The sequence below is a fragment of the Ictidomys tridecemlineatus genome, chromosome 7 (genome assembly GCF_052094955.1).
Source record: "Ictidomys tridecemlineatus isolate mIctTri1 chromosome 7, mIctTri1.hap1, whole genome shotgun sequence".
Lineage (NCBI taxonomy): Eukaryota > Metazoa > Chordata > Mammalia > Rodentia > Sciuridae > Ictidomys > Ictidomys tridecemlineatus.
In genome coordinates, this window is record NC_135483.1 from 67,100,708 (window position 1) to 67,115,233 (window position 14,526).

Genomic DNA, 14,526 nt, shown 5'->3' on the forward strand with positions numbered 1-14,526 from the left:
TCAGCTCGGGTACAGAACCAAGGAGTGTTGTAGGGTAGAGATGTAGACCTCTGGGATTCCACAGCTCCAGCTGCAGAGAATTTTTAACATAGGTCCTAGAGGAGGACAGGAATTTCTTCCTGGTACTTGAAAAGTTTTGTTTTTATTTTTCAAACTCTTGATCAATGGCTAGACCAATCAAGTTGGAATAAAAAGAAAGATTCTTTCCATTCCTGGCTAAGTTTGGAAAATATAGTAAAAGAGAGAGAGAGAGAGAGAGAGAGAGAGAGAGAGAGAGAGAGAGAGAGAGAGAGAGAGAGAGAAGAAAAAGAAGTTATGAAAATTCTACCCAAACAAAGCAAAACAAAATTCCTACATCTGCAAAATCTGTGAAGACTGATTCTCAACACTTCTAAATTAGCTAGATGTTTAGGTAACATAACATTTTGCTTCTATATAACCATGTAGACAAAGCTGTATTTTATTTATGTGGCTGTCTGTATCCTTTGATACCTGACGTTGTTTTTTTTTTTTTTTTTTTTTTTGGCTCTCTTAACACTTTTCTCCCCTCTTTTTGCAGGTAGCACACAAACATACTTCAGATTGTCATTTCACAAAAGGTTAAGAATGAACTGTCTTCCCTTTCAGAGAGAGAAATCCAGTGTGCATGACCTTTATGACTATTTTTTTCCCTCTGCTTTTGCAGCTTGAGAATATGGCATGTAACATACCTAACCAAAGACAGCGGACTTTGTCGACAACTGGAGAAGCTCTATATGAAATTCTTGGTTTGCCTAAGGGAGCATCAAATGAAGAAATTAAGAAAACCTACAGGTACAGAGGAAGTTCAATGGTGACATTTCCTGTGCCACTAGTGATAGCAATTTTGTGACTAGCAAGTGGCTCCAATTAAAACATAAGCTTCTTGCCAAGACCAGGTAATCTGAATTTTGGGCCCCATGGTGCCTGCTCTGCAACATAGACAGGAATAGACAGGCATGATAATGATTTCAAGGAAGAATTATCTGGTGATAACCAGGCCTTAGGAAAGGGCAGCCAGAATTCTCATCCTACAACTGAGAGAAAGAGGAGGACCAACTACAACCAATAGCTTCCATTAACCCATGTGATATATATAGCATTGCTGAATCTGGTGGAGGGCTTTCTTTCTTTCTTTTTTAATAAAAGGGAGTTTGTTAAAATCACTATATTATAAGCTATACTATTCAAGACCTCAGTTTTGACTTTTTATATCTAATCTAATTGTGTTAGATACTTTTAGGAAAATAGAAATATCCTTTTATATAAAGCTCCAAGGAATAAAAAAAATGAGTACAAAATCAATTTGCTTATTGTGAAAAATTTGCAAATTACCAAAAATGAAAACAGTGACATTTATTCATAATTCTATCATAAAAATAATAATTATTGATATTTTTATTTGTCTTTTTTTCTGTCAAGATAGGATGCTTAAAAATTAAATTGAATTCATCTATATTTTCCAACTATCTTTTTATAGGTCTTTCAGTGAAAATATCATGAAGTCATTACATATTATGATTGTTAAAGCTGTATTAGTGCAGTACGGTTATACATAATAATGGGGTTCATTTTGACATGATCATACATGCACGGAATATAATTTGCCCTATTTCAGCCCCACAGTTCCTCTTTCTTTCCTTCACCCTCTTCTCCTGCAGCCTATAGTTATTCTCCAGTTCATATAATCATTTTATGAGCTATTATTGAAGCTGTAAGTTATTTTAATTTTACCCTATATTTTATATCCTTTTGAACCAATCATGATGCATGTTTCCAATTATTTCTTTATTTGGAAATAAAGTAGACCTTTATTGGAAAGTTACTTTTTTATTTGGTCTTGAATTGGATTTTTAATTCTAAAATTTTAATTTTAATTTTTTTAAATTTTAAAATTGGATTTTTTAAATGTTATGGAAGTTTAAATATTTTTGAATAGTCAAATTTGTTAGTCATTTCCTTTATGGTTTTTGTTTTTTCCTGTCACGTTAAAAAGCCTCTCTCAATTACAATATTCATTCCTATTTTATTCTAGTGCATTTATGATTTTGCTCTTACACTACAGTTTTGATCCATCTGGAGTTTATTTTGGCATAAGGAATAAGGTAGGAGTCCTTATTAAATAAGGTTGTTTTTTTTTTCAAATCGCCAGCCCACCAATATTTATTAAATTTTCCTTTGTTATCTACTAATAGAAAATTCTTTGGCCTTGTATGGTGCTTCATCACAGGGTGAACTATGCAACCTGAAATGCCTTCAAGAAGCTTGCATTAAAGAATAAATGATAGCAGTGAAAACTATTATTTGTACCGAAATAGTTTTGTGAAAGTGGTAGAGTCTGTAAATATCAGTCTTCTGATTCAGAGAAAAGTCTTTGCTGTTTCATTTTTCACTAGAACTATCTAGAAGGAGTGTTCTGGGAATGCTCAGCCCCTATTGGGGCACATTCTTGTCTGAAGGTCACTAAATTTGACTCTTAAGGATTCAGGCTGTGCTATTGTGCTAGGGCTTATGGATGGGTATCAGAGCAATTGCATTGTAGGTTCAATATCCTCAAAAATGTCCCCCAAATGAGGATAAAAAAAGTTTTGTCCAACTACCTTGTAATTCTTAAAACTCATTTTACTTTACAAATGTGCCTTTTAATTGCCTTTATTAATTTTGGAAGCTAAAATTTCAGGTCATATCCTAATTAAGGCATTAATTATGCTGACTTGTTTACAAGTTTAATAATTACAACACAAAGAAGTATTTTCATGTAACCAGTGTCTTCCTATTAATTTTGTTTTAATGTCATACAAATATTATTTTTTCAGCTGATTAGGGTACTAGTATGCTGCTGAAAGCATCTACTTCTATCCAAATTGCAAATTTGTATTCTGCAAGTTATTCAAAATGTATGAGCAAGCAGCAAATCCTCTGAGAATATTATTCTTATATTCAGAGATCTGGATCAAAGTAGTGACAGCATAGTGAAATTAAAAGTCAATGAAATTTAATACAGTTACCAACTGTTGAATCCATGTGCTGCATGCCCTCTGATATAAATTTTAGTTGTCCTCTTGAAAACAATGTTGAGTTAGGAGGCTGCTTCTTTTACATTTTATTTTTATTTTGGAATAAGTAATATATTCACTTGATTAAAATGAGAACGTACATATAGGTACACACAAAAAAAGGTCTCCCATTTACCTCTTATCCCCTAGGTCACTTCCTGGGGGTGGTGGTGGGGGGGAGAGTATTATCACTTCCTTGTGGACCCTTAGAGATCTTATGCTCAGAGGAGCATAAATGGAGAATTTCCAGTCTAGGCAAGACTGCATAGACTTGTCCTTCCCTGCTAAGCATCACTAAAGTCCTTGAAAATAACACAATAAACAATCAAAAGGGAAGTCTGAAAGGCAGAAAGAGGGAGACAGATTGGTTAGGGACATCAGGAGCAAAGGGAGACAACAGCAGCAAAGCATCTTATGATTCCTCCATCCTCACCCATCAGGAGGTAACCCAGGTCCACTTTTTCCCAACATCCAATCTAGCAACAGAAGGGATTCAGTCCTGCCCAAACTACCAGACAATCCTTGCAGATACAGCAAGAAATGCCACCTGAAGTCCCCCTAACAATAATGGGCCAGGGGGAGTACTTTTCTTTCTCACCAGCCTGAGAGTCCAACATAGAGACCCCACTTGACAGAGAACATTAGAAAGGGGGAACCCATTGCAACAGGAATCCAGCCCAGAAAGTGCTTTTTGTCCCTGCAGGCTAGGTCTCCCTTCACCTTAAAGCACCCAACTAGGTGAAATTCCTTTCAGCTCCTCAACCAAATGGGAGACAATCTCAGGAACTGGCAGGACAATAACAAAGATTCAACATTTATAAAATTGACTTCCTCAATGGAGAGGAGAAACAGAATGGAACTGAAAGAATACTCAAAGAATTGGTGGCTGACAATTTCCACAATTTGACAAATGATATAAACTTGCAGATTCAAGAAGTTGAGTGAATTCTAATAGGATAAACCCAAAGAAATCCATTTCAAATCCAATATAATTTAAAACTTCTGAAAACTAAAAACAACAACAAAAAAAATCTGGGAAGCATCCAGAGAGAAACAACACAATTACCTATTGGGTAACACCAACTTGAATCACAGCATTTTTTATCTGAAGCAGCTGAGGACCCTGGTGATTTTTTTTTTTCTAAAAGACAAGAACTGTCAAGTACAACTTCAGTGTCTGGGGAAACTATATTTCAGGAATCAAGGATAAATAAATTCTCAGGTAAAGGAAATCTGAATATGTCACAAGCAAATCTACTCTTACAGAATGGCTTAATGAAGTTATTTGAAAGAATGGAAATGATAAGCTTACATTATTAGGAAGAAAGAACAATGCAGAAATATGGGTAAATACAAAAGACTATCATTTTCATGAGTTTTCTTAAGTATACATGATGATTGGTGCAAAAATTATACCACCATCTGATACTCAAGAGAATGATATTTAGAAGTGGAAAGATAAAGAGACCTAACTGGAAGTACAAATGTGAAAACATAAATCCAATAGATCATGATACGCTTCTCTCTCTCTCTCTCTCTCTCTCTCTCTCTCTCTCTCTCTCTCTCTCACACACACACACACACACACACACAAATACTCAATTCACAGAGCTATACAAACTAATACTTCAACATAGTACAAATAAGTCAAAATTAAATCCTAAACAACCCACAGGAAGACAAGGAAGGGAAAACAGAGAAATGAGAAACAGAAAACAAAAATAATGGCAGCCTTAAGACATCATATAAGTATATTCAATGTAAGTGGTCTAAACATATATTTCTTTTCTTATACAAATGGTGGTGTATCATACCTCCTATCTTATGTATTATGCAACACATTTTAGAATGATCAATATGTGGAAAGTTTATCTTTCATACTGCCAATGTCATAGTCCATGACATGGCTGTCCCATGATTTAATCAGTTTCATGTTGTTAGATATTTAGTCTGTTTCCCTTCAAGGTTGTCTTTTTAAACCAGTTTTGAGCTTCTTAGAGAGGGAAATCCCTCTGCCCCAGAAAGGTAAGTAGAAGAAGAGTGAGGAAAGATTTCAACTCCTGTTCACTTTCTAGTTTTTGTATGTCCCAATCCCAATCCTGGCACAAGATCCCAAGACTCAGAGGAATCCTATGCTCACCCATGTCTGACTAGCTCTATTTCTAATCAGAAGTCTGGAATCACAACCCCCCTCCCCTGCCACTGAGCAAGGGTGTGGGGTCTAAATCTGTGAAAAGGAAAAGGTCTAAATCTCTAAGAGTATAAAGTTGGGAAAGATATTATCAGCATCTCTAGTTCTTTATTTCTTTAGATAATGATCATAAATAGCAGCTTCAAAGACCTGTCTCAGTCTCTTCTGTATCTATTTATGAATCTTTATCATGGAGTCTATAAAGCATCTTTTTCCTACATTTTCTGAAACTTGACCATGCTTCTTCATAAAGCAGCTGATATATTGGAGTCCCCTGCTATCTCAAAGAACAGCAGGGAAAAGTGACAGGAGGAAGGCTTTTACTATGTCAAGTCTATCAGGAACTAAAGTTCTTATCTCATTGAGATTCTGTAAAAAGAAATGAGATCACTTTTTTTTTCAAGATATGTAGAGCCCCCGTGGAACAACACAATGAAAATACCACTCACTATTGCAATTGAACAAATATCCCCTCATCCTCAGAGTCTAAAATTATCCTGCCATTTGATACTACTGTTAAAAAAAAAAAACATTTATCTAGCATAAGGTAAATTTGCAGTCCACAAAAGAAAGTGATATATCACAGAGTGAAACTCTTGGTAGGAGTCTCATCTGGGATCTTCACAAATGAATAAACCTGCCTGTAGCACTGTAGAGCATAATCATCCTAAAGAGCTTAAACTCTGTCAGGCTCATTTAAATTCAAATTTGGCCAGACCAACTCAATTCCTACCACAGCTTGTACAAGATGAGCAAATATTTTCCTCAATCTTCCAGAGCTGAAGTCATTATGTCCCCCTACCATGCTATCGGGAGACCCATTTGAGTGAATCTTTTAAAATTATGACACACCTAGAATGGTTAAGATTATCTTTCACTCGTTTGCCTTAAACACTGGCATGCGTTGTCTTCCCACCTAGTTTCAATGGTCTCTCCGAGTCAACAAAAATTTTAAGTTAAGAATCTGGTGGAGGAAGGAAGTTGATGGAAGAAGAGAGAGAAACAATATTGAACAGTGACACAGTTAGACAGCTGGGAGATAGTAGCCTGTTGAAATGAGAGAGGCCAAGATTGCTCTATAAATAAACCCAATATCCAGGCTCCGCCTCCTTTCAAGTGACTCAAGAACTTGGGTTACCTGAAAAATTTCCAGTACCCAAGTCCTTCTAGGGGTCTGCTCTGAAAAATTCTTCTGGGGTCTAGGAACTTGTTCATTTTCACATAGCAGCAGTTTGCCAAGCCAAGTTTCCACTCAGTCAATGATACTTATTTGCTATGTGTTCAGTGGATATGTCCATGGTCACCGACACATCCAACCTTGGGCTCTAGACTGCTGCTATGCTCAGCTGCACACCGCTATTCCACTGGGCACAGTTACTTGCTGCTCTTCCCCATCTACCCCCTGAGGTAGGGATAGCAGGTGGTCCTTGCTAACTAACCATTGTCTCCAAGCCCTCTGACTATTCCTTCAGGTTCACAAGCCTCATCTACTGTTTTCATTTTTATTCTCAAGGGAGTCATCAAGGCTTTCTGGGCTGTACCCCTGGGAGGTGCAGGGCCAGGCTTAGGGACTGACCTTTGTGATACCTTCTATTAGACCCCCCAGTAAGGGCTAGACATTAGTAGAAAAGCTCCTCTCATTTTTTTTTTCTCTTGGCTTTCTTTTTCACTAAAACCAGCACATGCTTAGGGATGAGTAAGAGACTAGTGGAAATGATGTTGTACTCAGAATCTCAATTCTCTCTGACAGGTAAAGATAGGTAGAGCTCATCACATATGGTTCCTTCTTTCCTATGATGCATTCTTTCCTAGAGCATTGTATAGTTCCCACCCCATGCTCAGATAGGCTCAGGCTGTTCCACTGGGTTTAGACTTAGCCATCTATGGCCACCCTAGCAATAGATTGGACTCCTTTCTGGAAGGCTGCTGTTAGCACATGCCCTGACTTTGCCCTAACTCTAACAGTGAATGATATGATAGGTTATGATGACTCAAGAATGTAGTCCTTCTGTAGTCCTCCAATAAGGCTATACCAGTCCATGTTTTATTTATCCTCAGTAATTGGAATGAGATAAACAGAATTTATAATTTTATAGCTGCTTGGCAAGCACTTTGGGTGTGTGATTACAATACTTTTTTTTTTTTTTTAGATAATGGCTGGCATACAAACATCCTTTAATCCAAATCAGTAGAGTATTGATCACACCTCATACTGCTATTGATTGTAGTGGAATCCAGGAAGGTTGGTTGAAACATATAGCAATCCCTAGTATGCCTAATCTCTGACAATATCAATAGCTTTATACATAGTAAGTTTTTTTCATAATCCAACTAACATTTATTGAGCATCAGCAATATGTTGAACACTGTTCTAGGTACTGAGAAAATAGCAGTGAAAAAAAAATAGACTGACTTCCTAAAATATAGGTCTATGTTCTGGGTCAGGAAAATGGGAATGTTTAATAATAGATAAGCAAAGCAGAGTAGGAGGGTAGGAAGCGTTGGGAGTGTGCTAGAAGACTCATATTCTTTTTAAGGTGTGCTGCATAGACTTCAACACTAAATTTTTCAACCGCAGTATATTCTAAGTATAAATTAGCAGTTAAAAGTACAGAGTATGCTGGCATGGTGGCACATGCCTTTAATTCCAGCAACTCTGGAGGCTGAGGCAGGAGAATCATAAGTTTGAGGCCAGCCTGGGCAACTTAGCAAGGCCCTAAGCAACTTAGTGAGACCCTGTCTCAAAATATAAAAGGGGCTGGGATGTGGCTCAGTGGTTAATTTCCCCTGGGTTCAACCCCTGGTACCAAACAAAAAAGTGCAGAATACAAAGTCAGAAAGACCTGGTGTCAAACCCCTGCTCATGGCCTCATTTTCTTCATAAGTAAAAATGTAGAGAACATCCAGACCTGCCTTGTGGACCTGCATGGGAGCTCAGGCCTGAGGTAGGCCCGGTTCCAGCCAGCCACTGGCAGAGCCCCACCAGAGCTCAGGCCTGGCCCAGACCGCCCTGCTGACCTGTGTAGGAGCCAGGGCCCAAGGTCAGCTGGGGTCCACCCCACCACCCACCACCACTAACACCTATGATCTCAGGTCTAACTCTCTTCCATCTTGAGACACTGCAACTATCCCCATAGCCTCCCCCATGCAGTAACCTGTACTTGGAACAACAGACGTGGCCTAGAAGCAGCTGCATCTTGGAGCAGGCATAACCAAGCCAGTGTAAGGCCCACCCTTTCAGCTCCATCTCTGAAAGACGTTGCGTCCATCTTGAGGCACCTCCACTGCTATCTCTAATTACCTCCTGCTATCGCGGCCACCTCCTACAGTGGCAGTAGCATCCATCCTGGGACACCAGCACGGTCTGGAAGTCTAACACCAAAGTGAGGTACATATAATCTGCACAGATACTGCAGGATTATAGGGTAGAAACTGAAATACCTCAGATCCACACTGCAAGAAAGGAAATCACATAGACAACATGAAAAAACAAGGGAGGAAAGTGCCCCAAACAAACAGGATACTACAATAACAGAACCCATGGACAGCACAGTTGATGAAACGTCAGAGAAGGAGTTCAGAACATCCATAACTAAAATTATCTGTGAATTAGAGAATGACCTAAATGAGCAAATAGAGGCATAAATTGGTTACTGCAACAAAGAGATAAGAGAGCAAATACAGGCAACCATGATGACACCAATAAACAGATAAGGGAGCATATACAGGCATCCATTGATCACACCAACAAAGATAAGGGAGCAAATATAGGTAGCAAAAGATTACTTCAAGAAGGAGATAGAGATTCTGAAAAAAAATCAGAAATACTTGAAATGAAGGAAATAATAAACCAAATAAAAAACTCAATAGAAAGCATCACTATATCACTTGCAAGACAGAATGTCAGATAATGAAGACAAAGTATACAATCTGGAAAATAAAGTTGACCACATAATGAATATGGTAAGGAACCATGAGCAGAACATCCAAGAATTATGAGATAGCATCAAAAGACCAAATATAAGAGTTATTTGGGTAGAGGAAGGCACAGAATTTCAAACCAAAGAAATGCACAATCTCTTCGAAAATATCAGTAAATTTCCCAAAAATGAAGAATGAATTGGAAAATCAAATACAAGAGGCTTACAGGACACAAAATGTACAAAATTACAACAGATCTACACCAAGGCACATTATAATGAAAATGCCTAGCATACATAATAAGGATAAAATCTTAAAGGCTGCGAGAGAGGAATCAGATCACATATAGGGAGAGATCAATTTGTGTATCAGCAGATTTTTCAACCCAGACCCTCAAAGCCAGGAGATCGTGGAACAATACATACCAAGTTCTGAAAGAAAATGGATGCCAACTAAGAATCTTATATCCAGCAAAATTAAGTTTTAGATTAGATGATGAAATAAAAACCTTTCATGATAAGCAAAAGTTAAAAGAATTTACAACTAGAAAGCCTGCACTACAGAACATCCTCTGCAAAATATTCCATGAAGAGGAATTGAAAAATAACAATGAAAATCAGCAAAGGGAAGTATTACCCTAAAGGAAAAAGTAATCAAGGGAGAAACCAAGTCAAGTTCACTACCAAAAATAAACAATGGCTGGGAATACAAATCAAGTCTCATTAATGACCCTAGACATAGACTAGCAGATTGGATTTTTAAAAAGACCCAACAATATGCTGCCTCCAAGAGACTATCTCATAAAAAAAGACATTCCAGACTGAAGGTGAAAGGTTGGGAAAAATCATATGAGTCCCATGGACCATGAAAGCAAGCAGAGGTTTCTATCCTTATATCAAATAAAGTAGACTTCAAACCAAAGTTAATCAAAAGGGATAAGGAAGGATATTTCATACTGCTTAAGGGAACCATTCATCAGCAAGACATAACAATTATAAATATATATGCCCCAAACAATGAAGCATCTATGTTCATCAAACAAACTCTTCTCAAGTTCAAGAGTCAAATAGACCACAACACAATAATTCTGGGTGACTTTAACACACCTCTTTCACCACTGGATAGATCTTCCAAACAAAAGCTAAACAAAGAAACTATAGAATTCAATAATACAATCAATAACTTAGACTTAGCTGACATATAGAATATTTCATCCTTCAACAAGTGAATACACTTTCTTCTCAGCAGCAAATAGATCCTTCTCTAAAATAGACCATATATTATGCCACAAATCATCTCTTAGCAAATATAAAAAAGTAGAGCTACTACCCTGCATTCTATCAGATCATAATGAAATGAAATTAGAAATCAATGATAAAATAAAAAGAAAAAGCTCTTCAACACCTGGAGACTAAATAATATGCTACTGAATGTAGATAACAATACTGACCTAAGATGGCTACTGAGGATTAAATGAGATGGTATATGTCAAGTGTGAAGCTAAGCTCTGACACCTGGGTGCTAAGAAAAGAGCCCTAGTAGGAAAAAAAGAAAAAAGAAAAAAAAAGCTAGATAAATAGCTCTATACAACAGTGCTCTTCAAACTCAGCTAGGGCATAGGTACAGGGTGACTCTCCAAGGAATGTGTAAGGGGGCGGGTAGATAATGAGATTCTGTGATGATTAAATTCCACTGAATACATTTAAAAGAGTGTTACATGGACTGGGGATGTAACTCCAAAGTACAGTGCTTGCTAGGCATTGGCAAGGCCCTACATTTGAGCCCCAGAACTGCAATAAGTAAATAAAAGCATTATAGTTTTTTAATTATAACATGCCAAAATTTTTAGGATGGTGAATATCACATCCTTTGCATTTGTTTAATCTTATAAAAATTTGTAGATACTAAATTAAAATGTTGAAGGGTATGGTTCCTCAAAATTATTGTAAGGGGCACTTAAGCAAAAAGAACCAGAGATGGGAGAGAGAGAAGAGAGAGAGAGAGAGAGAGAGAGAGAGAGAGAGAGAGAGAGAGAGAGACCAAATGATTACAGTAAGGCATTTGATGGATTGGGGTCTGGATGATCTGCAGGGACCATGGCAGACTATCTTTCTTAGAAAACAGAGCACTTTCTTTGTGTTCCCTTTTCCACTGTCCTGTCCCACCAAGCCCTCACAGATTGTAATTCCCTTTTTCCATTTTTTATTTCTCCCACTGTTTTAATTCCTTGAGGACAAACACTGTGCCTTGTCTCCCATTGCATTTCCATCCCTAGTGTTATACTAGTGTTGCCTAAAGCAAGAATGAATTGATCAGCCAATAGATATTGATTATGTCTGTTTTCTCCTTGACTGTATTCTCAGCACGTCAGTATCTTGTCTCAAATGATTTGTTTAGTCACCTTGCTGAATGGGGGAGTCATTCACTGTGGACCACTCATGGTACATGGGCAATGAAAAACAATAGCTTCAATTTGGGACACAATGCATTTTTAAATGATTCTGAAACTTTCAAGGGAGAAATACAGAGGATAAGGAAAAGAAAGCACTGTAGAAAATCGGGTCAATTTAAAGAATGTGAGTCTTAAGTATTAAAAATCTCATATGTAACATAAAGGTTAGTTTTTATGTATACCAATATGTACATTTTAAAAAATCAGAATTAAGATTAAGATGTCCAAAACGAGGTTGATTGGGTTTCCTGGTATGCTTGGTTACAAGAGCCTAACAAAATGCTGTCCTATGGGTAAGAAATCACACAAAGACCTAGGTCTTCTTTAGCTCCTCAGAGAACCATGAATTTGATGGATACCAGTGTTGTACATCTGCAAGCAAGTCTCTGTGTCTTCGGATGAGTTTAATATCTCCTTAATGACAAATTTCCAAATATCTTGGTTCATGAGGCAACAGGGGATTCAGTTCATTCTTCTATTTGATTTAATATTACATGGAACTTTCTGGAAATTATCTTCCAAATTTAAAGAAGTGAGTTGCCTCACAGTAGAGCAAAGGGAGGCAAATACTGTTGTCACAATGAGCAGGAAAGAGTGTCATTTCTGTGGCAACCCCAATCTGTGGTGCTTTTACCCATCTTTATTAGCAATTACAGGTAAAAACAGAAGCTGCCTGTGAATAAAATGTCAATGTCAGGGGAATGCATAGCTAATAGAAGAGTTGTAAATATTTACAAGGCAGAGTGGTGATTCAAGCTCACAAGATTAATTGAAATTAATCTCTATCAACCACTAATTTGCTTCCTGAGTTCTAAAACCTTCCACTAAAAAGAAGAATATGGGAGGCCATGTCAGAGTCCTCTTCCAGATGGGCTGCATCAAATCCTCTTGATCTTCTTAGTTCTTCATGTAGCGTCAACCTATCGTTTCTGGGAACAGGAATCACTATGATCAGTAACTTTTTCTTTTTTGCTGATTCAATCAATACATATTTAGTATTGATACTTATTTATACATATACATATTTATACACATATATTTTTTCACTGTATTCATTAAAATGAACCCTATGCACATTATCTTTTCCACCTAAAACAGCTTCTCTTGTTTTTCTTGTCATTGACTATGTACCTTGGTAAATGCCACTCTTTAATATAGTAAGCTCTATAATGGTAGGAAATATATGTAATTTATAAAATATATATTATATATATTTAAATATATATAATTTTATAATATATATATATATTATAAAACAAGGGAGGCTGTAAAGAACAGTATAGATTTACTGGAGCATAACAGATGATAGAGCAAAGGCCACTTAAGTGAAAGTGAATATTTCATTATATCACTCATTCCTGTTCTAGATACTATTTTAGTTGCTCGAGATAAAATGACAAATAAATAACGGTCATTGATCTCACAATCTGGGGTCAAGTGGAAGAGTCATAAGTTAATCAAATGATCACAAAAATTAATGTATAACTACCAGTAAGGTAAGTTCTCTGAAGAAAAGAGCATGATTCTGCCAAGGTCTCGGCTTGGCACCAGAATCATGAGCCACCACACACCTTTGTAGGTTCAAACAGCAATTCTTTATTCCCGCTCTCACACCGCCTCCACACAGGTCCAGGGGCAATCGCGTTCTCCCGTCTCCCGCACAATTCACCTACTCCACGAGGCTACCTCCAAATCCCATTTTAATCTCACGAGAACTCAACGGGAACAAGCAGCAGGAACACCCTAATCCCAGAAATAATCTTCAACTTCCAACTTCCCTAAAACCCATTATCTTAAACTGGCAACGCCTTAAACTCAAGGAGCCGGTTACTTCCTCAAACCTGATCATCTCTAAACCCGGATCCGCCTTGGTCCTTGAGCAAGGTCACCTTATTAAAGCATGCATGCAATGTCCCATCGAATGTCCTCTAAGCAGCATGGGGTACGCTTGGCAAGGAAATTTCGATGCGTCATTCCTACTTGGTAATGGCCCTCAGCATGATTCTATGAGAATATGTAGCAAACATAGCTGTTAGAGAAGGTCAGATAAAGTAAAAGCAGTTGTAATTTTAGCACAATTAATTCTAATGTATATTGAGAATAACCAAAGGAAAAATAGAAGGACAAACCCAAGAATCACAATTAGTCATTAGTTGCAAGAATATAAAAAATAACCAACATGCATCATGTGTGCCAGGCACTGAGCTTAGTGACCTGTATACTTTATTCTAATTTTTCTCACATCTTTGTACTGGAAGTAATATTATTATTTTCACTTTACACTTGAAGAGACTGAGGTTTAAAAAAGGTAGGTTAAGTAGCTGTCCAAAGTCACAGAACAATCTGCAGAGAATTGATTGAAGTCAAAGACTATCTTGAAATCAGCAAGAGAGAAGTGACTAAGGATCTTCAATAAGATTAACAGCTGATTTCCCATTGGAGGACAGTAGGATGACATGTTCAAAACATTGAAAGATAGTATATATAAACTAGGAATTTTCAGAAAATTACTTTTCAAAAATATAAGGAAAGAGCAGGACATTTCAATATAGATAGAAACTGACTCATAAGTAGGAATGCCCTGTAAGAATTGCTTACAGGAGACTTTCAGACTGAAACGAAAGGATATAAGATAGTAACTTAAATCCATGTAAAGAAGCAGAGAAAACCAGGGAAATTAACTTCATAGATAAATATAAAAGAATTTATGTTTATTTCATATCTCCTCTTTTTTCCTAATTTAAAATACAAGCATATAAAGCAATAGATAATAAATCTATGTTGATGGGTGCACAAGGTATAAAAATGTAATTTTTAAAAATAACAGCATAATGAGAGAAGTGAATAATAATATAGACATATAGGCTGCGAGATCATTCTGCTAATGA

The 14,526-nt window shown here is 37.0% G+C and overlaps 1 protein-coding gene across 2 annotated transcripts in view; it reads left to right on the forward strand.

Moving 5' to 3' along the window:
- Dnajc5b (DnaJ heat shock protein family (Hsp40) member C5 beta) overlaps positions 1–14,526 on the forward strand; it is a 93,855-nt gene that overhangs the window by 52,321 nt on the left and 27,008 nt on the right. For both annotated transcript variants that reach the window (XM_078017099.1, XM_078017098.1), the window contains exon 3: positions 686–813. In XM_078017099.1, the coding sequence (XP_077873225.1) occupies positions 695–813 (119 nt within the window). In that variant the 5' untranslated portion in view covers positions 686–694. The remainder of the gene's footprint in view (positions 1–685; positions 814–14,526) is intronic.